General features: G+C 62.9%; 5 protein-coding genes across 5 annotated transcripts; all 5 read left to right on the forward strand.

Moving 5' to 3' along the window:
• Positions 1–883: 883 nt before the first annotated feature.
• On the forward strand, positions 884–3,448 carry LDBPK_040320 (mitochondrial exoribonuclease DSS-1, putative; the record flags this gene model as incomplete). The annotated part of the gene is made up of 1 exon (XM_003858047.1): positions 884–3,448. The coding sequence occupies one exon, from the start codon at positions 884–886 to the stop codon at positions 3,446–3,448; it is 2,565 nt and encodes an 854-aa protein (XP_003858095.1).
• Positions 3,449–4,083: 635 nt separating this feature from the next.
• LDBPK_040330 (ADP-ribosylation factor, putative) lies at positions 4,084–4,638 on the forward strand (the record flags this gene model as incomplete). Its single annotated transcript, XM_003858048.1, has 1 exon — positions 4,084–4,638. The coding sequence occupies one exon, from the start codon at positions 4,084–4,086 to the stop codon at positions 4,636–4,638; it is 555 nt and encodes a 184-aa protein (XP_003858096.1).
• Positions 4,639–6,619: 1,981 nt separating this feature from the next.
• LDBPK_040340 (hypothetical protein, conserved) lies at positions 6,620–13,033 on the forward strand (the record flags this gene model as incomplete). Its single annotated transcript, XM_003858049.1, has 1 exon — positions 6,620–13,033. The coding sequence occupies one exon, from the start codon at positions 6,620–6,622 to the stop codon at positions 13,031–13,033; it is 6,414 nt and encodes a 2,137-aa protein (XP_003858097.1).
• Positions 13,034–14,073: 1,040 nt separating this feature from the next.
• LDBPK_040350 (hypothetical protein, conserved) lies at positions 14,074–14,646 on the forward strand (the record flags this gene model as incomplete). Its single annotated transcript, XM_003858050.1, has 1 exon — positions 14,074–14,646. The coding sequence occupies one exon, from the start codon at positions 14,074–14,076 to the stop codon at positions 14,644–14,646; it is 573 nt and encodes a 190-aa protein (XP_003858098.1).
• A 1,067-nt stretch (positions 14,647–15,713) lies between these two features.
• On the forward strand, positions 15,714–16,775 carry LDBPK_040360 (hypothetical protein, conserved; the record flags this gene model as incomplete). The annotated part of the gene is made up of 1 exon (XM_003858051.1): positions 15,714–16,775. One exon carries the CDS (start codon positions 15,714–15,716, stop codon positions 16,773–16,775), a length of 1,062 nt encoding a protein of 353 aa, XP_003858099.1.
• Between the last annotated feature and the right edge of the window lie 1,487 nt (positions 16,776–18,262).

Below are 18,262 nucleotides of genomic sequence, written 5' to 3' on the forward strand. Positions count from 1 at the left end.
CGTGGATGGCGCTGCGTCGGAGCGACCTGCGACAGTGCGCACGCTTGCACCATCCATATGATAGGCGAAGTGCCGACGTGACTCGAGCGTATCCCACCCGGCCCCCGCACTGCCTAGTGGTGTGGGTGGGCGAGTAGAGTTTGACGGCAGAGGCCGTGCTCCCATGACCGAGTCGGTGCATTGGCGTGATGCGTGTCTAGCGCGGCTGCCGTCGCACCACGCGACGAGGCCTGTGGCAGAGCCCGGGGGTCGAGGGGCGCTTGGCTCATGTGGGACCGCAGAGAAGCGGACACGCTGGCGAAAGGGAATAAAGCGGGTTGCTGTGCGCGCACCACTGCAGCCGTGGTGGTCGTTACCACGGCTGCCTGCGCGAATCCGTCGGGTGGTGCGCGTGTGTATTTGTGTGGGTGTGTGTGTCCCAGCAACACGCACCATACCTGCCCCCTCGTGTCTCCTCATGGATGTGCAGAGTGGGCGGTGCGATGGACAACTCTCTCAGCCACCTCACTTCGTTTTGCCCGCTTTTCACAGAAAATACACACAGAAGAATACACCACAACCAACGCTCCTGCGCATTCCCCTTCCGCTCTCGGTTTTTCGCCTGCTCCTCAGGGGTACGTAACGGTGTCGGCGCTGTGTGCTATGCCACATGGCCTGTGGTAGCCGGGGAGGGGCGATAGAAACCAAAAGCCATGAAGCACCGCTGCAGCTTGTGCGTGTGTGCATTATGTGAGGAGATCGCCGTCCTTCCGTGCCGTGCGCTCGAACCCCTCCTGACTGCCCTACAATCCACCAGCCTGCTTCGTCCCCACCACCACCCACACCCCTTCAGCGCTTTACAACGGCGCGCTCCTCTTTTTTTTATTGTCCTGTGCGAGGGTCCATGCGGTGGCGACTCTTCGCATTTGCGCGTGTCCGCGGCACCGCGGCGGTAGCGACGCCAACCGTCGGCGTGGTGGCAGCACTGCAACGCCGCGGTGCTGCGTCCAAGGTGACGTCAACGACTCTGGGCAGCCCTGCAAAATCATCGCATCACACAACGTCGTCGACGGCGCCGCGCACGATCATCGCGAACGCCGCAGCGCAGTTCAGCGGCACCTACCTAGACGTCGCCTGGACGCGGCAGTTCATCCTCGGCTCTCTGCTACAGCGCTATGACCCTCTGCGATACGCACCGTCATCACCATCCTCCCCATCCTCGATCACCGCTCGGTTGGTGGAGTCGGCCTTGTTGGAGTCGCAGAGACTCCTTAGCTCAACTTGGAAGCTGCCCGTGCGGCCCCTCGACGCAGTGAGTGAGGCACGCATCCTTCGGCTATTGGCCCGCTACGCCGCTGGCGAGGGCATCCTCTCCGACACGGCTCTAGAGATGCTGCAGCGCGTCTTGGCACGCCTCCCTGGTGCCCCGGCGTGCATCTCCGACCCTGTGCATATGCGCACCCTGCTGGAACTCATCGGGTATGTTGAGCCTGGCGACAACCTCAACCGGGTCGCGTACGCTGGGGAGCTGCGCTACCCCCCACAGGCGCACGCCTTCATGACGGAGCTGCTGGCGGAGGTCCGACAGCGCGACGGCGGCGACGCCTTCGACGCCATACGCGAGCGCCGGGCGGGGCCGGGGTACGCCATCGACTCCGCCACGACGAGCGAGGTCGACGATGCCATCGGTGTCTCCGTGGATGGGGCAACGGGTGCAAAGTACTTTGTCGTGTACGTCTCTGATGCAACCGTCTACTGCCCCTTCGACAGCACCCTTGAGCAGTTGACGGCGCGGCGGCTGACGACAACCACCTACCTGCCGGAGGGCGTCTTCTTCATGCTCCCAAAGCCCATCGTCGAGGCGGCCACGTTGCGCGAGGACCGACCGTGTCGCACGTTCAACGTCATCTTCCAAATCGATGAGTCCACCGGCGAGGTGAAGAACTACTCCATCGCCGTGGGATGGCTGGACCAGCTGCGGCGCATCACGTACGATCAGGTGCAGGAAATCATCAACGAGGAGGAAGGCAGGGAGGATGGCGATGAACACGACAGCACCGCCGTTGTGGCGGCTGCGCACGACAAACACACATCGTCCTCGCCGCCTCTCTTGGCTGAGTGCGCCGGGAGCGCGCATCCCCCACCGGCGTGGATGACGCGTGAAGACAAGGACAACCTCTTTTACATTCTTCGCTGTGCCCGTCTTCGGCTGCGCGCTCGACTGGAGAGGCAGCAGCGACAGCGACAGCAACATCACCGCGGGGCCGGGGGCAAGGACTGCGGAGACGAGGGGGTGCCGGCGACGCCGCCAGTGGACTTCAGCCTACCCGACCCCCTCATCGAAGTCAAGGGCACCGAGGTGCTCTCCGTCACGGATCAGGTCATCTCCACCCAAGACGCCCGCCTTGCCGTGGCGGAGCTGATGATCGCCGCGAACGAGGTGTGTTCACGCGTTGCACAGGCCAACCACATCGCAATGCCGTTCCGCGGCACTCGCGCTCTTTCCAGCGATCATCTCGTGGCGCATTACTACACAGAGCCTGAAGGTGTGCGCACGCTGACGTCACTCGACGCCTCGCACATCTTCCTGGCCGAAGCCATGCAGTCCTCCGTGCGTCGCCTCAGCACCGTGACACGCGCCATCTACCATCACGTCCCTCTGCACCATGCCGGGCTCGACACGACCTTCTACACCCACAGCACAAGTCCGCTGCGTCGGTATGCCGACATGCTCGTGCACCATCAGCTCAAGACGTGGCTCTGGCAGCAGCGCCGCGGTGGCGGCAGTAGTGACCACACCAGTGCGGCCTCCACCTCTGCCGCGCGTGCTGCCATGGTGGCCGCGCCTCAGCAGCTCATTCCCGAGCATGCCATGGCTTCTCTGTGCGCCATGATCAGCGCGAAGCAGGAGCGCGCCAGTCTCCTGCAGGACAACAGCACGCGTTTTTGGATTTTGCGGTACCTCGAGGACTTGGAGCGTGCCTCGGCCAACGCCGCCGCCGCTGCTCGTGGTGGTAGTGATGGTGACGCGCATCACAAGAAAACCTACCTGTGCTTGGTTGGTGAGACACGCCGCGTGGTGGCTGCGCCGGCGTACAGCCGCTTCGCGTGCTCCTCGGCGGAGATGTCACAGCTACTGTCCCTACCGCTGACAGCGCCGTCCACCACCTCGAGCACAGTGCGGCGCCCCGCATCGCTGCAGATGGATGCCGTTGCGCGTTGGCGGCAGGAGACCCCCGAGTTCACCTACGTCTCGGACGTGTACATCCCGGAGGTGCAGCTGGCGCACACTATCACTCACCACCGCGACGACGTCCTTGTCGGGGCTGTGCTGGAATGCCACATCACTCGCGTGCAACCTACGCAAGGGGTGTTGGAGTTGGCCATCGAACGCGTCTTACCTGGCGGCGATGAGCGGCACTACGAGCGCCTCTGGATGGGTGGGTTTGTGTCCCAGCTGGATGCGTGATGGACCGTCTTCGGGCCTCTTCTCTACGTCATCGCCAACCCTAACATCTTTTCTTCTCTGGCTGCTAGTCCCTCTCTCCTCCCCCACTGTTGCAGTCGTTGCTGCGGCTTCCTTTCCCGGCTCTGTATGTGCCTTGTGTGTGCACGTATGCACATGTGCGTGTATGTGAGTGTAACCGAGCATACAGGGGTATAGGCCATGATACGAGACGAGAGAGGGAGAGAGCAGTCCCGCGGCCAGTGCCGCTGCTGCGTGGTGGGGCATCTCGCAAACACGAAGGGAACGAGATGGTTCGACGTAGCGTGAGCGACTCGTCACACACACACACACACATAAGCATGAGAGTAAAATGAGGGCAACGAAAAATGTGCTCTGCGCGGCGCCTCTCCAGCGCATCCCACGCACGCACACATACACGAGCGCGCGCGCAGGATCCTCTCCCCACGTCTGCCAACACCACCCTCCTCCCTCGCTTCCTCTCTGCATGCCTTTTACATGCAACCACATTTCACCAACCGTCTGTCCTGTGCATGCATGTATACATGCATGTATCGATGCCTTGGTGGTTTGCTGCTTCCACCGCCGCCGCCGCCGTAGCAGCAGCAGCCGGCTGCCTGACCAACAGGAAGGGCGAAATGGGGCAGCTTTTCACCAGCTTGTGGAGCATGTTCAAAGGAAATAAGTCCTACAAGCTGCTCATCCTTGGCCTGAACAACGCCGGTAAGACATCCATCTTGTACTACCTGCAGTTGGGGCACTCCATCGCCACCCAGCCCACCCTCGGCGGCAACACGGAAACGCTCACCATCACGCACCCGCAGACGAACAACACCATCACCTTCACTTGCTGGGACTTGGGTGGACAGGAGCAGCTGCGAGAGTCGTGGAAGCTTTATTACGATCACACCGACGCCGTTCTCTTCGTCGTCGACGCCGCTGACGCCGTGAAGTTCCCCAAGGCGAAAGAGGTTTTGCACCAGCTGCTGCACGGTGAGCCATCGCTGCAGCACGCCACTCTTCTTGTGCTAGCAAACAAGCAGGATATGGAGTCTGCAGCAGCCCCAGCCGAGCTGATCGAGTACTTGGAACTCGGGAAGCTGAGGGACCGAACGTGGACGCTCATGGGCTGCAGCACCTCCACCGGCGAGTCGCTGCGCGAGGCCATGAACTGGATCGCCGAGAACGTCTAAGTCACTGCGGGCAGCGGCGTGCGTGAGAGACACCGAAAGAAATGTGCCCATACGCAAACACAGGCGCAGAGACAGGCATGCACACGTTTTGGGGTCCACCAATCGGAGGAGGGAAAGAAGTTGGAGGGGAGTTGTGTGGGCCCTGCACGCGCACAGGCACGCGAGGCTCCTCCTCGCGCTTCTTCCTTCCCCTCCCGCTCTCCCGCCCTGCTGCTGATCCGAGTCGTTGTTGGGCGTGTCTTTGTATCATTCTGTGTATGCCTATGTGTCTATGTGTGTATGTACCTGCGTGTGTGTGTGTGTGCGCGCGCGTTGACTCCTGCTGATGCTCCCTCTCTCTTCCTTGCCCCTTTCTTCTCTTGTGTGTCGGCGTCCACATTAGGGTGACGCAGGGCGCCTGCACGTGTATGAGCGCTGCCGTGTGCGGCGTCTGTGGACATTTATCACTCATCTGCTTTCTGTCCTCTGTGAGTTCGCAGTGGCGTGCCTACGCGTTGGGCCACATCACTTGTGAAAGGTGTTGATGGGGTTTTGCGGGCTGCGTGTGCGTGTCGTTCTTCCCTCATGTCTCGACACTTTAGGACGCTCATTTTCCAGTTGAAGGAGAGGAGGTTGGGGGGGGGGGGGGGGCAGCAGGAGTAGCGGTGGATGGATGCTTCGGATGGTGTAGTGTTTCTTGGCTGTGGCCATTCCCCCGCCATCACCACCCCGCCTCATCTCGCTAAGCGCTTCACGCACACAAACACCAAGAGCAAAGCCGTACGTAAACCCGCACGAGAGAGGTGCAGCAGGGTGGAGACAGAGAAGAAAGGAGGTTTCGAGCGTATGATGGTTGCGTGCGGTAAACCTGTGTCGCCTCACTGCCCCCGCCCATCCTCTCCTAGGTCGATCCCACACATACACACGCCACACAACTTTTCCCTCTTGCCTCTCCCCTCTCTCACTGCCTTCACTTGATTTCAACCATCGACCACCACCGCCACTCCCGCACGCCTTTCTCTCCTCCCCCTCTGGCGTTACACTAGCGAAGGCAGGAAAATATATCACCCGCCACCATCACCACCACCACCACCGCACCCTCTCTCCTTCTCTCTACGTGTGTGTGTGTGTATCGGTTGCTGCGGCATTGCCTCGTTTCGCTTTTTATTTCCTCTTCGCGCGTCCATACACAACGCCCCTCCCCCCCCCTCCCCGCCCACGCGTACACATCCGCCGCACGGCAGACAGGCACACAGGCAGCGCTGTGTTGGTGCTGCACCTGCCCAAGCACGCCCCCGCCCCTCGGCTTCACGTCATCGCTGTGATCTTCGAACGTCTTCGCCCCGGTTTCCGTTATTTCTCCGTGTGGGGGGGTGTGGGGGTGGCTCGAGGAGGCTGTTGCCCCCTCCCTCCCCCCTCCCGTGTGGGTCTCGCCCATCACCACCATCACATCACGCCCTCCTCCCAGACACAGGCACACGCACCACTCCTTATGTGAGCAGCGCTCTTCCTGCGCCGTTGTCGTGTGTATACACCCGTACAGTGTGTATAGCGGTGACTGTGGGTGCGCGCTAGCGTATTGGCCGGTTTCATCGTTCTACACCTGTCCTTGCCCGATCGCCTCCCCTCCTCTTCCAGCCACATCTGAGCGTATCGTCGCCATCGCCTGCGGGCTGCAAGGCGCCTCGCGCGTGCACGCCCTCCTCAGGGAGTGCGGAGAAGGCCCCAAAGCAAGACAAGGACCGTGAGGGAAATCTGGGAGAGCACTCGATTTCCTCGTGTGTCTGGCGAGGGAAGGCGGGAGGAGGAGGAAGAGGGGGGGTCAACCCAGTGCCAACGTAGTCGTCGGCTGCGTCGCCGCTCGCACGCACGCTACGCGCAAAGTCTTACACTGACGTGTAGCGGAGAAGGAACGCACTGGTTCTGCTGCCGTAGGGGGCACGCACGGGCAGAGCGAGGACTCACGGGTGAAGGAAGGGGAGAGCCGAAAGAAGACCTCGCGATGCGCTACCCGCGCCCGACATCCTCGCAGAAGGGCGATGTGATCAGTGATGCGCGTAGCAGCAACAGCCCCACCCCGCTCTCCCTGGACGTGCCGTCGCCGGAGCACGCGTGGACGGGCGTGGAGCTGACCCACACGCTGGACGGCACGCCTGCGGGAGGAGAGGGGGGCGCGGCGTTGGGGGCGGCGAGGACGTCCGCCATCTTTTCTTTTCCCTTCAATGCCGCTGCGGGTCGCCCGCTGCCATCCTTTGCGCCGCTTCTCCCGACGCAGCGAACTCCGCTGTGGGTGGATGCAACGAGCACCGATGGCAGTGCGCACGTGCCGAAGCAGAAGATGGGTGACGACGCCGCGGCAACACCGCAGCCTGCGCCCCCATGTTCGATATCCAAGCCCCCCTTCCCCAGCGTTTCGGTGTCCGGGGCAACGACTAAAGGCTGTGGCGAGGGTCATGAAGCTGCTGCCGCTTCTCCTGCTGCTCGCCGGCAGGTTCAACTCAGCCAGTGGGCCGTTTCTCCTTTGAACAGTCCGCTGTCCGTCCCCTCCGTCGCGGCAAGCACCCGCAGCCGAAACAAGCGCCGATTCGAAGATCTGACGCCGCTTGAGCAGAGGTTGGAATCACCGGTGGCCTCCTCTTTCACCGACCTCTTTGTTGGCTTGGAGAGGCCGCGCCTGCGTGGTCGCCGACCGCGAGAGGGGCTTCAGCGCCGCGGCCACCACCGTCGCGTCCATGCAGACGGCGTCTCCGATGTTGAGGCGCAGGCGTCCCTGCTCTCCTCGTCGTCCTTATCGCTGCATCAGATATGCTCTACCAGCCATTGTGATGACACCTTCTCCGACGAGGACGACATCGACGACGACAGTTACGAGAGCGCAACCGAGGACGAAGACGGCGCGAACACCCCTACCGTCTATCGCAGCCCCCAGCTACCACACTGGTGGCGCAGCATCGCGGCCCCAGTACCAGGGACTCGCGTGTCTCTGAGACCGGACACGTGCCGCCACGAGTTTTGGTGGATTGACCGACTCGGCTTCGAAGCTCACGAGATTGTCCGCGTCGTCCTGAAGCACTCCCTCGAGGGGGTCGTGCTGCGCCGCAGCGGCGAGACGGCCGTTGTTGTGGAGTTTCGAATTCTGCCGAAGCTATTAAAATCCACCAACTACGATGTCGCGCGGCGATCGCGCCAGCAGCGCGACGCGTCGCCAAGCCTGGCGGCAGATGCGAGCGTGAGCGAGTCTCCCAGGATGCCCTTCACGGATAGCGCTCGCTCCCTCACCCCAACTGTCTCTCTCACCGGCTCCCAGCCGGTCGACGCGGCGGAGGCGGCGGATTTGGGGGACCAACGCATACGCAGTGGTAACCGCGGTAGCCGTACCGTCGGTATTTCGTCTCCCGATGTGCGTCTGCAGCTGCCGGAGCTAGTCCGAGCCGACAGCGGCGGCAAAGCAGAGTGCAGCCAAAGAGAGTTTGCGGAGCCGGCGACCAGTACGGCGAACGGCACCACCACAACCGCGGCCACAACGGTCACTACGACCATAACGGCGACTGCAGGGTCAATAGGCGGCCAGCTCACATCGCCATCGAGCTTTCCTCTGTCGCCGAAGCGTCCCACCAGGGAGTCCGTCTCTGGCGGCAGGGAGGAGAACACCCCCTCCACGCAGGTATCTGTGCGCACATCATCCCTGCGCTCCCCTCTCTCGCCCAGCGCTCATCCCTCACTCTCCCTTGCAGTCGGCAGCATCGCGGTCACAGTGGCCGGCCGGTCGGCAGACTCATTAGCAGAGCAAGACCCTCAATGGCCTGTGCTGGCTCGTGTTCTCGATACCACCACTAACCAGCACCAGCACCAGTCGTTGCGCCTGCCCGTCGCGCAAACATCCCCGCGAACAAGCGCGGTTGCGGCAACGGTGAAGGCTGCCGAAAGCATGAGCGGAAATGGTGAGGCAGAGGCCGACGCGTCCGTGACGAATGGCGGCGGCGGCGGCGGCGGTGAAAGCGCCCGCCCCTTGGCGCCCACGAGCGTAAAACCGAACGCCAACGGAAGCTCCACCAGCGTCCTCCCGGTGGCGATGTCGCCAGTGCGGCGCCTCATCCAAGAGAGCCGCCCCGCGACGAAGCTGGATGCGGTGCACAACACGAGCATCGTTGGTGGCGCCGATGACGTCGTGGCCAGCGTGGAACCGACATCGTCCATGGGCACTCAAGGCAGCATTGGCTGCCCGTCTCCCTGGCGCTCCTCTCCACAGCCGCAGTTGCCGTGCGGCAAGCTGCCTCCTACGGTCAAGGTGAACTCAATGGTCGCGAACGGCACGGGGTCGGGGAGCTCGCACAGCTGCATCCGCAACAACCACAGCGGCGGTAATACTCACCTGTCTAGCATCTCGGAGGAGGGAACGTTCCTCGTCCACGTGGAGCTGCACCACAATTTGAAGAACGTCGGCGTGAATCAACGGAGAAATGGCGGCGCTGTCGTCGCTCCACCTGCTGCATCCGCGTTCAATCCGCTGCCTTCTGCCAGCAGTCACTCCGTCCCCGCGCTGCCCGGCAACTCGAACAGCGACTGGCAGCACGGCAGCCAGCGATCGCAGCAACCGCACCCGTGGACTGTAGGGCGACAGCTGTCGCCACGGCAACCTCACCGCCAGCATACATTGAGCAGCCCCATCAGCGCTGCCAACTTGTACCCCGACACAACAGAAAAGGTGGTCGCGGCTGCTGCAGAGGCTGCGCGCTTGGAGGACGCCATTGTTCCAACTACAGCAGCGGCAGCAACTCCCTCGCAGCAGCAACCGGCGGTTTGGGGTACGCCGCAGCACGCTATGGACGAAGACGACGACTCCGTTGTGGCGATTCTCACGCTGCCGATCTCTGTGTGTACGCCGATCGTCGTGGCACGCCTCCATGCGATGCGTATCCTGCATCCCCTTCTGCCTGCCATTACCGCCCTGCACGGCCCCGCCTTCTCGGCCAGCATAGCTGGTGATTACCGCAACTCGGATAACACGGATACAGACAGCAGCAATGAAGCGCTGGTCACCGCACCGCAGCCGTCAAACGCGACACCGCCGTCTTCGCCCGCGGCGGGTGCGCAGGGCCCCGACTACGCTGGCGCTATTCGCCTCCTCAGCGAAGCGATCGAATTTTTTAAGGAAGAGAAGAACGCCGAGGAGGAGGCGCCGCCGTCGATGATGCCCACCCCAGAAGACCACGCGCCGACGCGTGCCCGCGATCTTTCTATCCTGTACACAGTCCGCAGCCACCTCCTCTTCCACGCCTCGCCGACGTGCCTTCGCGACAGCCTTCAAGATGCCGAGGCGGCACTGCGGTGCTGCCCCGCCAGGGATCATATCAACCCCACCTACGAGGTACTCGCCGCAAACCTGATCAGCTTTGGCTACGTATCCGAGGTGGAGGGCCTGGCCGGGCACTTGCGGCACCGCTGGCGTGCCGCATCGCCGCTGCTTCTCCGTCTCGGCCGCGTCACACAGGTGATGGTGTCGTACGCGTCCATCTTTCTGCGCCAGCAGCTTCCGACGTCCACGTTGCGCCTGTGCGCCGGTGGCAGTGCAAACATGATGCTGCCCAGCAATACCAGCGACACCGCCACGGGAAGCCCGTCGCTGACGGCCATCTCGCTCTCGCCCCGGTCGACCCCGCTACCGACGGAGCACACCAGCTCCTATCTCGGTCACCGTGGCGACGAGCGCTCGTCGCGTCCTGAGGTAGCTGCCGCCACCGCCAACACGCTCCTCCAGCCGCACAAGCTGCCGTACGAGGTCTGTCCGCTGCCTTTGGGCCGCCACGGCAGAACCCTGCACAACCGCGACGAGCCGCCGCGGCAGTCGTCGCCGATATCGACGTCGCCTCTGTCCTTCCCCGCCACAGGCGCCGACAGCGCCAGCGCAGACTCGATGCCGCACCTGCGCTCACCGCTTCGCGGTTCCCGTCAATCCAGCCGTCCCTTCCGTCCTGGCGCCGACGTGTGCCACCGCCGCCTATTCCTCCTCGAGATGCTCTTCCCCAGCATGAACCCAGCGCCGGTGAGTCCGCTGCCGCTTCCCGTGTCGCGCGGGTACCGTGGCGCGACGGGGCGACGAGGCTGGCAGCCGAACAGCACCAAGGTGACGATCAGTGGCGGCAATGACAACGCCACCCCCTCCAACGTCGTCATTGTCCCGAAAACCGAGACGACGCGGCCGGTGAGGGCGGAAGACTTCATGTACGATCGGAACTCCATGCTGGCCCTCCTGGTCGCCACGGCCGACACGACAATGCAGTGGGGCACGGTGCCGATGTGCTACTTCTGCCGCCACATCCGCCTCTCCGCCACGCGCCGCATTCAAAAAGATGAGGTCATCTTCGTGGAGCGCCCAGCCATTCTGATGCCCTTCTGGCCGCTGCTCCCGTCGCGATTGGCGTCGGCGTCTACCGGTGCCGCTGCGCCCCGTAGCAGCAGCGGCACCGGCGCCGGGGTGAGCGACAGGCCTGTCAGCACTACGCCAGAGCCGTCGTGCTGCGCGCAGTGTGGGCGACAACGGCTTGCGAAACCTGTGAACTGCCCTGGCGGTTGTCACTCCGTCTACTGCTCCGAGCAGTGCCGGCAACGGGCGCTGCGGCTGTATCACGTGGTGGAGTGTGGCGGCGTTCCACCAGACCCCAACAACGCGGGCGTTCTCGAGCCTGGCGACGACGTGGGGGCGCGAGTGCGACGCACCGTGGCGGTGCTGCAGGACGTCTTCTCCGACTGGAATAGTTACTTGCACCACCTCGCTCGCTGGGATACCCCGAGCACCCGCCTCACAGCTCAGCACGCCGCGTGCTCGCCAGTGACAACGCCCGGTGCGTCACCCGTGTCGCCATCGCCGGTAGGTGAAATGCCTAGACATGACGCATCCCAGCAGCAGCAGCAGCCCGGTGGTTCGGACGGTGAGACGCCTGCGCAGGAGAAGCGGAGCTGCGCGCCGCCACCAATCCTGACCGTCACGGCGATGCGGGTGGTGGCGAGGCTTGAGGCGATGATGCTGAGTTTGGCTCTGCCGCTGGAGCTGCTACCTCAGATGCAGAACCACCCGACGTGGACAGCAGAGCGGCACGCGATGATGCGCGCTGCAGCTCGCACGCTGCGTCAACGCGGACTTATGGTGCCGGCGTCAACCACACGCGGCGTCAACTTGTACTGCACGCATGTGGACCCCCAGCGACTCTTGCTGCTCGAGGTGCTGTTGCAGCAGCTCTCCGTTCCCTTCTTCGCCGACTTCAACTACCGCGCTTCGCCCACCGTCTGGGAGAAGCTGAGTCGGATTCCGTGCGAGGTGGCGCGCAGCTCCGGCAACGCGGTCGTCACGACCGGTCCTGAAAAATCGGTGGCCAGCCCGGTGGACGGCTTGGGGCCGGACATGTTCCGCAGCCTGCCCCTCCCACACACGCCGTCGCCCGTGCCCGCCAAAGCGCCGCAGCAACGCAACTGTTTTGTGGAGCTGACGCCCGCGCAGTTGGAGGAGCTGCTCTGCGACTTGCACAGCATGCTGCATCGAGTCTACCAGGTTGTCGCGAAGGAGCTGGCCGACGTGCCCTCCATCCCCCTCTGTGGCGCGGAGGGGGAGGAAAAGAACAGCCTCGAGTGGGGCCTCCCCGGTCGGTGGAACTGTGTCGAACTTCTCGGCTTCCTCAACAGCACGCGAGCATTCCAGCAGATCAGCGACTTTGCCTTGACGAGTTGGGCGGTGGTGTACCCGCGCGACATGGAGCCGCCAAACGTCGCTGCCGCAATGGCGGCGGACCACCGTAACACGCCACAGGCCCGGCCCATCTTTGTAGGCGACGATCGCCCGCTGAACATCAATCCCCACCACCACCACCACCACCACCACCCCAACCAGAGCAGCACCATCACGAACGAGTTCAGCCACGCGAACCCGAGCGACATGAACACGGTTGCGGTGCCACTCGTCGTGATTAGTCCATGGTCATGCTTGACGGTGGACCTGCACCCGATTCTGGGCAACGTCCCCAGCGGCGTCATACACTCTCGCTTCATGATCGAGCACGAGCAGCGGCGACGTATGCTCGCCTACTGCGCGGCCGCAGCAGGGCGTCGCGGTGGCGACGGCATCGGCGGGGGTAGCGTGAGCGAGGATTCTTTTCTCTCTGTCCACTCGGCATCCTCGACATCGGCGGCGGCGCTGCTCACCGGCGACGACTCTGCTCGGACAGGGTCGTTGCGCGACGATCTCAACCTTCAGCTGCTCGAGGAGGCTGCTCAGCGCAGCTGCTCCAACCTGCACATCTCCCTCGTCTATACCCCATCCAAAGAGCCCGCAGTGCTCGCCGTGGCAAAGAAAAACATCACCCATGGGGACGTGCTGTGGTGGGAGTCACTGAGCTGCCGCGAGTACCTTTCCGCGCTCCTGTAGCGGCGCGCGTCATGTGGCACACATGAAGACGCTCGCCCTCCATCTTCCCGACCTCGCGACGGGGCGAACGTGCTTGTGTCTGTCTGCCGCCTCCGCGGAGGTATCGAGAGGGGGGGGGGGCCGTGGCCGCACGGGATGCAGCGAAAGATATGAATACGCATATATGTGTATATGTATGTACAGTTTGCTGCTTTGTTTTTGTTTGTTTTCGTATCTGTGCGACTCTATCCTCTTCCGGTGTGTATTTGCGTTTTTCGAAGTGGTTAATAAACGATGCAGAGCCCTGCACGCACGTCCGTGTGCGTGCGTGTATGTGTGTGTGTGTGTGTGTGTGTGTGTGTGTGTGTGCTTGTGTTCGCGTGACGACGGCAAGGAGGAAGACGTGAGTGGGGGTGCCAGAGAGTTTGAACAACAGACTCAGCTATACAAGGAGCCTACTGCTTTACGCCCCTCCCGCTCTGTAAGGACTACGCTCTCGTTTTTCATCACGGCTCTTTGCCTCCCTCCTCACTCATGTCTCATTTCTGATGTTGTTCCTTCGTTTTCTCTCTCGGGATGTCGCTGACACGCGGGCCAGTCGATGGGCCGCCGCCTCACCTCCCAAGGCAACTGCCATATCCATGGCACCTTTGCTTTTCTTCCGTTGAACCATGGTCCTGTGCTTGCCACATGCACATACAACTGAGAACACTCAATCCTGGCACACGCATGCACTTGTGCGTGCGTGTGTGTGTGTGTGTCCGCACGCAAGAGGCGGTCGACACGTTGTCAGCGGCACTGGCGAAGATGAGCCGTTGCTACGTGGCTCATGGCAATGATGAGCAGCTGGATGCGGGGGGGAGGAGCCTCCATGACGATGCGCCGAACTTTTCGCGTTCTCCTTCCCCCACCCTCCCACCGACTCTCCCGCTCCTCTCTCGCGCACGCACACCTGCCATACGCGCACATCAGCGCACTTCGCACAGTGTCGAAGCACACACACCCTCGCACAAGCTCTTGGCCGCCTTTTCACCTCCTCCGCACCCCTTTGGGCGAGAGAAATGGCCCTCCTTGCGCCCAAGGCGCTGCACAAGCGCGTCAAGGGCACAAACGTGGAGGTACGCAAGGAGGTGACGGACGACAACACCGACGCACAGCTGGCCCTCCTCTACTCGATTCACGCTGATGATGAGACAGAGCTGCGGTGGCTCCACAACACGCTGCGGCCGGAGCGCAACCTGGTCCACCCCTCCGACGCCTTTCTGCACGGCATGAAGGCGCTGCACCCAGCCGCCGTCTTTAACACGTTCGACGTGAAGAAGGCGAAGCTGCGACGACTCACGAAGTACGAGAAGGACAAAGAGACCGCCATGAAGCGGCGCAAGAAGGAGGTGGCCCCCACCGCTGCCTACAAGGCCGCCGTCAACCCCCACAAGACCCCACGCACCGGCGGAGCGGCGCCAGCTGATGAGGTGCGCGTGCTGTCGCGGGGCATGAACAAGGCACAGAAGGCGCGTAGCCGCACACGGGCTGCCCATAAGTCTGGCAAGGTGGTCAACGGCGCCGAGGCGCCAAAGGCTTTCTTCACCAAGTGGAAGAAGCGCAAGCAGGAAAAGATCGGCCGGGGTCTGTGACGCCGTGCGTGCGTGACTATGTTCTCTGCGTGTGCGCATTCGGATGCGTCTGTTCTTTCATTGTAGCTCCATGCCGCTGCTGTGACGGCATGGAAAATGCGGCTCTCTGGCCCTGTATGCTGACACATATATACGCGCCCGTCCCCTCTTGATTTTTCGGCACATTTTTAAGCGGTTAAGCCATCCATCGATCCTCCCGTGTCGTCTGTCTGTGTCTTGGTACGGAGGGGAGGGGGGTCGCCTGATCATGATACCTCCCCCTCCTCCTCCTCCTCCCCCCCCCCTACACAGACACGCATGCACATGGCGGGGCTTGGTACAGCTCTCTTTAAGACGCGCACCCGTGGTCAAGCCATCTTGGAGAAGCAGCTGCATTCCCAGAAGAATGAGCGCGTAAAACCGGAAAGGAGGGATGAAAAACAGCAGAGCAACGCCCATCGGCGACTTTCGTCTGCCTATATATCTGTCTGTCTGTGTGCCGAGGAGTTCGGTGCCACCACCACCACCACACGTCTTTTGCTCGTCCACCCTGCTGGACGCAAGGAGACCTGCAGGGATGGACCCCTGCGTTTTGCGCCTCTCTCCCGTCTGTGTGCCCTTGTGCATGACGCACACACACACACACACAGACACGTGAGCCTTCTCTCTCCTCCCTCCAGCCCCACCCCTCGCTCTCCATTGGTGGTGCCACTGCTGCTCGTGCGTGTGCGCGTTCTTCGACATGTCACAGTCCCACCCGCCCATCTCTCCTCCTCGTGCCTCCTCTCGTGCTATGGGCTCTATCTTGCGTTGTGATACAGGGTGCCGGATACGACAAGAAGAGGTTTACATTGCGGAGCCGAGACGGCACTTAGCAAGCCCCCCTCCCAGAGGTACAGCACGCGGCTGTTGCGGCGGCTCTTGTTGCCGTGGCGCGCGCCACAGAGAGGGTCCCTTCACTTCCGTTTTGCTCTCCGCCCCGGCATCATTCCGTGGCACAGAGGGCGTGAGAAAGCAGGACGGGGGGCCTCCTCGCGCACGTGCGTGTGTGGTGAGCAAAGGGCGAACGACACTCTTGTCCCATAGTCATGCGGCGCGCGTTGCACGCGGCGGCGCTGCCGAGCCGCGCGCCTCTCACGCCCCGACGGTACAAGTCGTACGTGCTGAAGTTCTTGCGCGGCCAGTTGCCCCACGATCTCAAAGACTGTGCGGGTGCGCTCGGGTGCTTGTACGGCACGTTGCCCGACGTGGACGAGTACAGGCAATTTGTGGTGCCGCTGCAGGTGCTTCAGCAGTACCATCAGCTGGGATACGCTAAGCTGCCGCGCCCGGTGCTAGACCCGCCACAGGTGGACATTCTCGCGGACGAGGTGAACCAGCTCGCCAACAACGTCGAACATCACCCCAAGTCGGAGCATCTCTACGCCACCTCGCTCGCCGACTTGACCGGCGGCCCGCTCTTCTATTGCCAGGGCCAGTGGCGGTGCGCTTGGGGAATGCACGACCTCGTATACCTGCCGACGCTTACCGTCGCTGCGTCGCAGGCGCTCGGAAATCGCCTTGTGCGGCTTTGGTATGACGAGGTCTTCATGAAGGAGGCCCGCACTGGCCCGTGTGTTCCGTGGCAGCAGAACTACGTGCGTTGGCAGCATACGACACCGGTGAACCACGTTAGCATTATGATTGCGCTCGACACCCTCAACAAGGACCGTGGCGCACCTTGTTTGATTCCCGGCAGCCACCGCTGGCGTGAGGGCCAACTGCTGCCGCCAGTCCCGTACGATCCCACGCAGAGCGAGGCGCAGCAGCTGAACACGATTTGGGACATCACGAACGATGACGAGCAGGAGATGCTCGCCGACACGCCGCCCGCCACGGTGGATCTGCGCCGCGGCGAGGCACTGCTGATTCATCCGAAGACGCTCTTCGCGACGCACGGCAACCGCTCCCTTGACGCGGCGCGGTGCTGCTGCGTGCACTACATGGGCGAGGAAACGTGTGCGGTGCAGGATGGTCCGTTGCTGCCGCATACCACCCGCTTCCGTGCCGGCACGCGTGTCAGCGGCCCGTTCTTCCCCGTCGTCTTCGACCCGGCCATGACGGAGGATCTCCTGATGCTAGACAACAAGGCGGACGGCGCCGCCGCTTGAGGGCTCGTGTCTTCGCTGTGTGGTTGGTGCGCTGGGCCGTTCCAGGGCCGATACTTTTCACCCCGTGGCATTCTTCAGGGTCGGCGCGCGCGGCACCCCTTCACAAGTCCCCGGACGCGCGAGAGTAAACGACAAACAACAAGGTTCGGCACAATGCAACGACACCAACGCGCCACCCTCATGCAGGCACGGCCTTTCAGGACGGATGCCGCGCACAGCGCCGAGCGCGCGCGAAGCGTCCACCTCCTCCCCCCCCCACCCGCCCACTCACCCACCCTCTTCCCTCCACGCCTCGCCGAGGGCGCCCGCCATGGCGAAGAGCCCGACCTGGCCAGGCCACCACGCGACAACAAACGCGCGCGGGCGCCACAGGAACCCCGACGGCCACTGGCCGCCGGAAAACACGCGGGCTGCGCCCCTATGCCCAGCCGGGGCCCCTTTTTCCCCCGGGACAAAACCCCGCAGGGCCTCGGGGCGCCGCAACCCCCCCCCCCGGCGACGGCAAAGCCCAGGCCGAGGAAACACCACGACACCGAGGCCCCCCCGCGGCACAAACGCCAAACGACGCGCCGCGCCAGCGCCCTGGCACTTTGAACGCGCGCACACGCCAAACAACCAGTAGCGGAGACCGGCCCCACCAGGCCAAACAAGGCGGGGCGGGAAAGCGACGACCCCAGCGAGGCCCACCCGGAAGAAAACGGGAACGGAAAACGCACACGCAGGAAGCCGGCGACGCCACCGGCGCACAACCCACTTCCCCCAGAATACGGCTTGCACCCGCAGCCTCGCGTTTCCAGCGGCAACCGAAAGCCGCACCCGTCACCACAACCCCTTTCCAGGGGAAGAAACCACCGCCCCGCCCCAAGGAAAGGAAGCCGCGAAACAGCGGCAGCCACGGAGACAACCACACGACACCGCCCCCTTCAAAAGGCGTTTCCCCTGGGCTCTTTGGGTCTCGGGAAATTTGAAAAAGCAAAAAAAAAAATAGCCTTCCCCCACTTTCAAACAGAAAAACCAAAACGCTCGCAGGTAAAGCGCCTGCCCCCCAAGGCCTCATTTCCCGCGCCGCCCGCGTTCCACCCAAAGGGGCCGAGGGCACCAAGCAAAAAAAAGGCGCCCCCAAGCCACCCCAAAGGCTGGCGCCCTGGAAAAAACAGCGCGCCCACCGCCCCCCCCCCCCAGGGACGCAAACAAAACAATGAAGCCGGCGGGAAGCGCCACACACACAAAAGCAACGCGCATGGCCCGCCCCGGCTGGCAAGCGTTCACCCCACGAAAAGGGCATGACGCAAACACGCCCCCCACCCCCGTTTATCTTAGCGAAAGCCACCTTAGCGGCGCGCCTTGCTTTTCACCCCGGCTGAAACCTATCAGGAAACGCCCCCACCATTTATTTTCACAACACAAGGACCCAGGCCGTTTTTTGCAACAATGGGCTGAAGGCGGAAAAAGCCAACAGAAACGATCACGCAGCCCCCCAAAAAATG

The sequence above is a fragment of the Leishmania donovani genome, chromosome 4 (genome assembly GCF_000227135.1).
Source record: "Leishmania donovani BPK282A1 complete genome, chromosome 4".
NCBI lineage: Eukaryota > Euglenozoa > Kinetoplastea > Trypanosomatida > Trypanosomatidae > Leishmania > Leishmania donovani.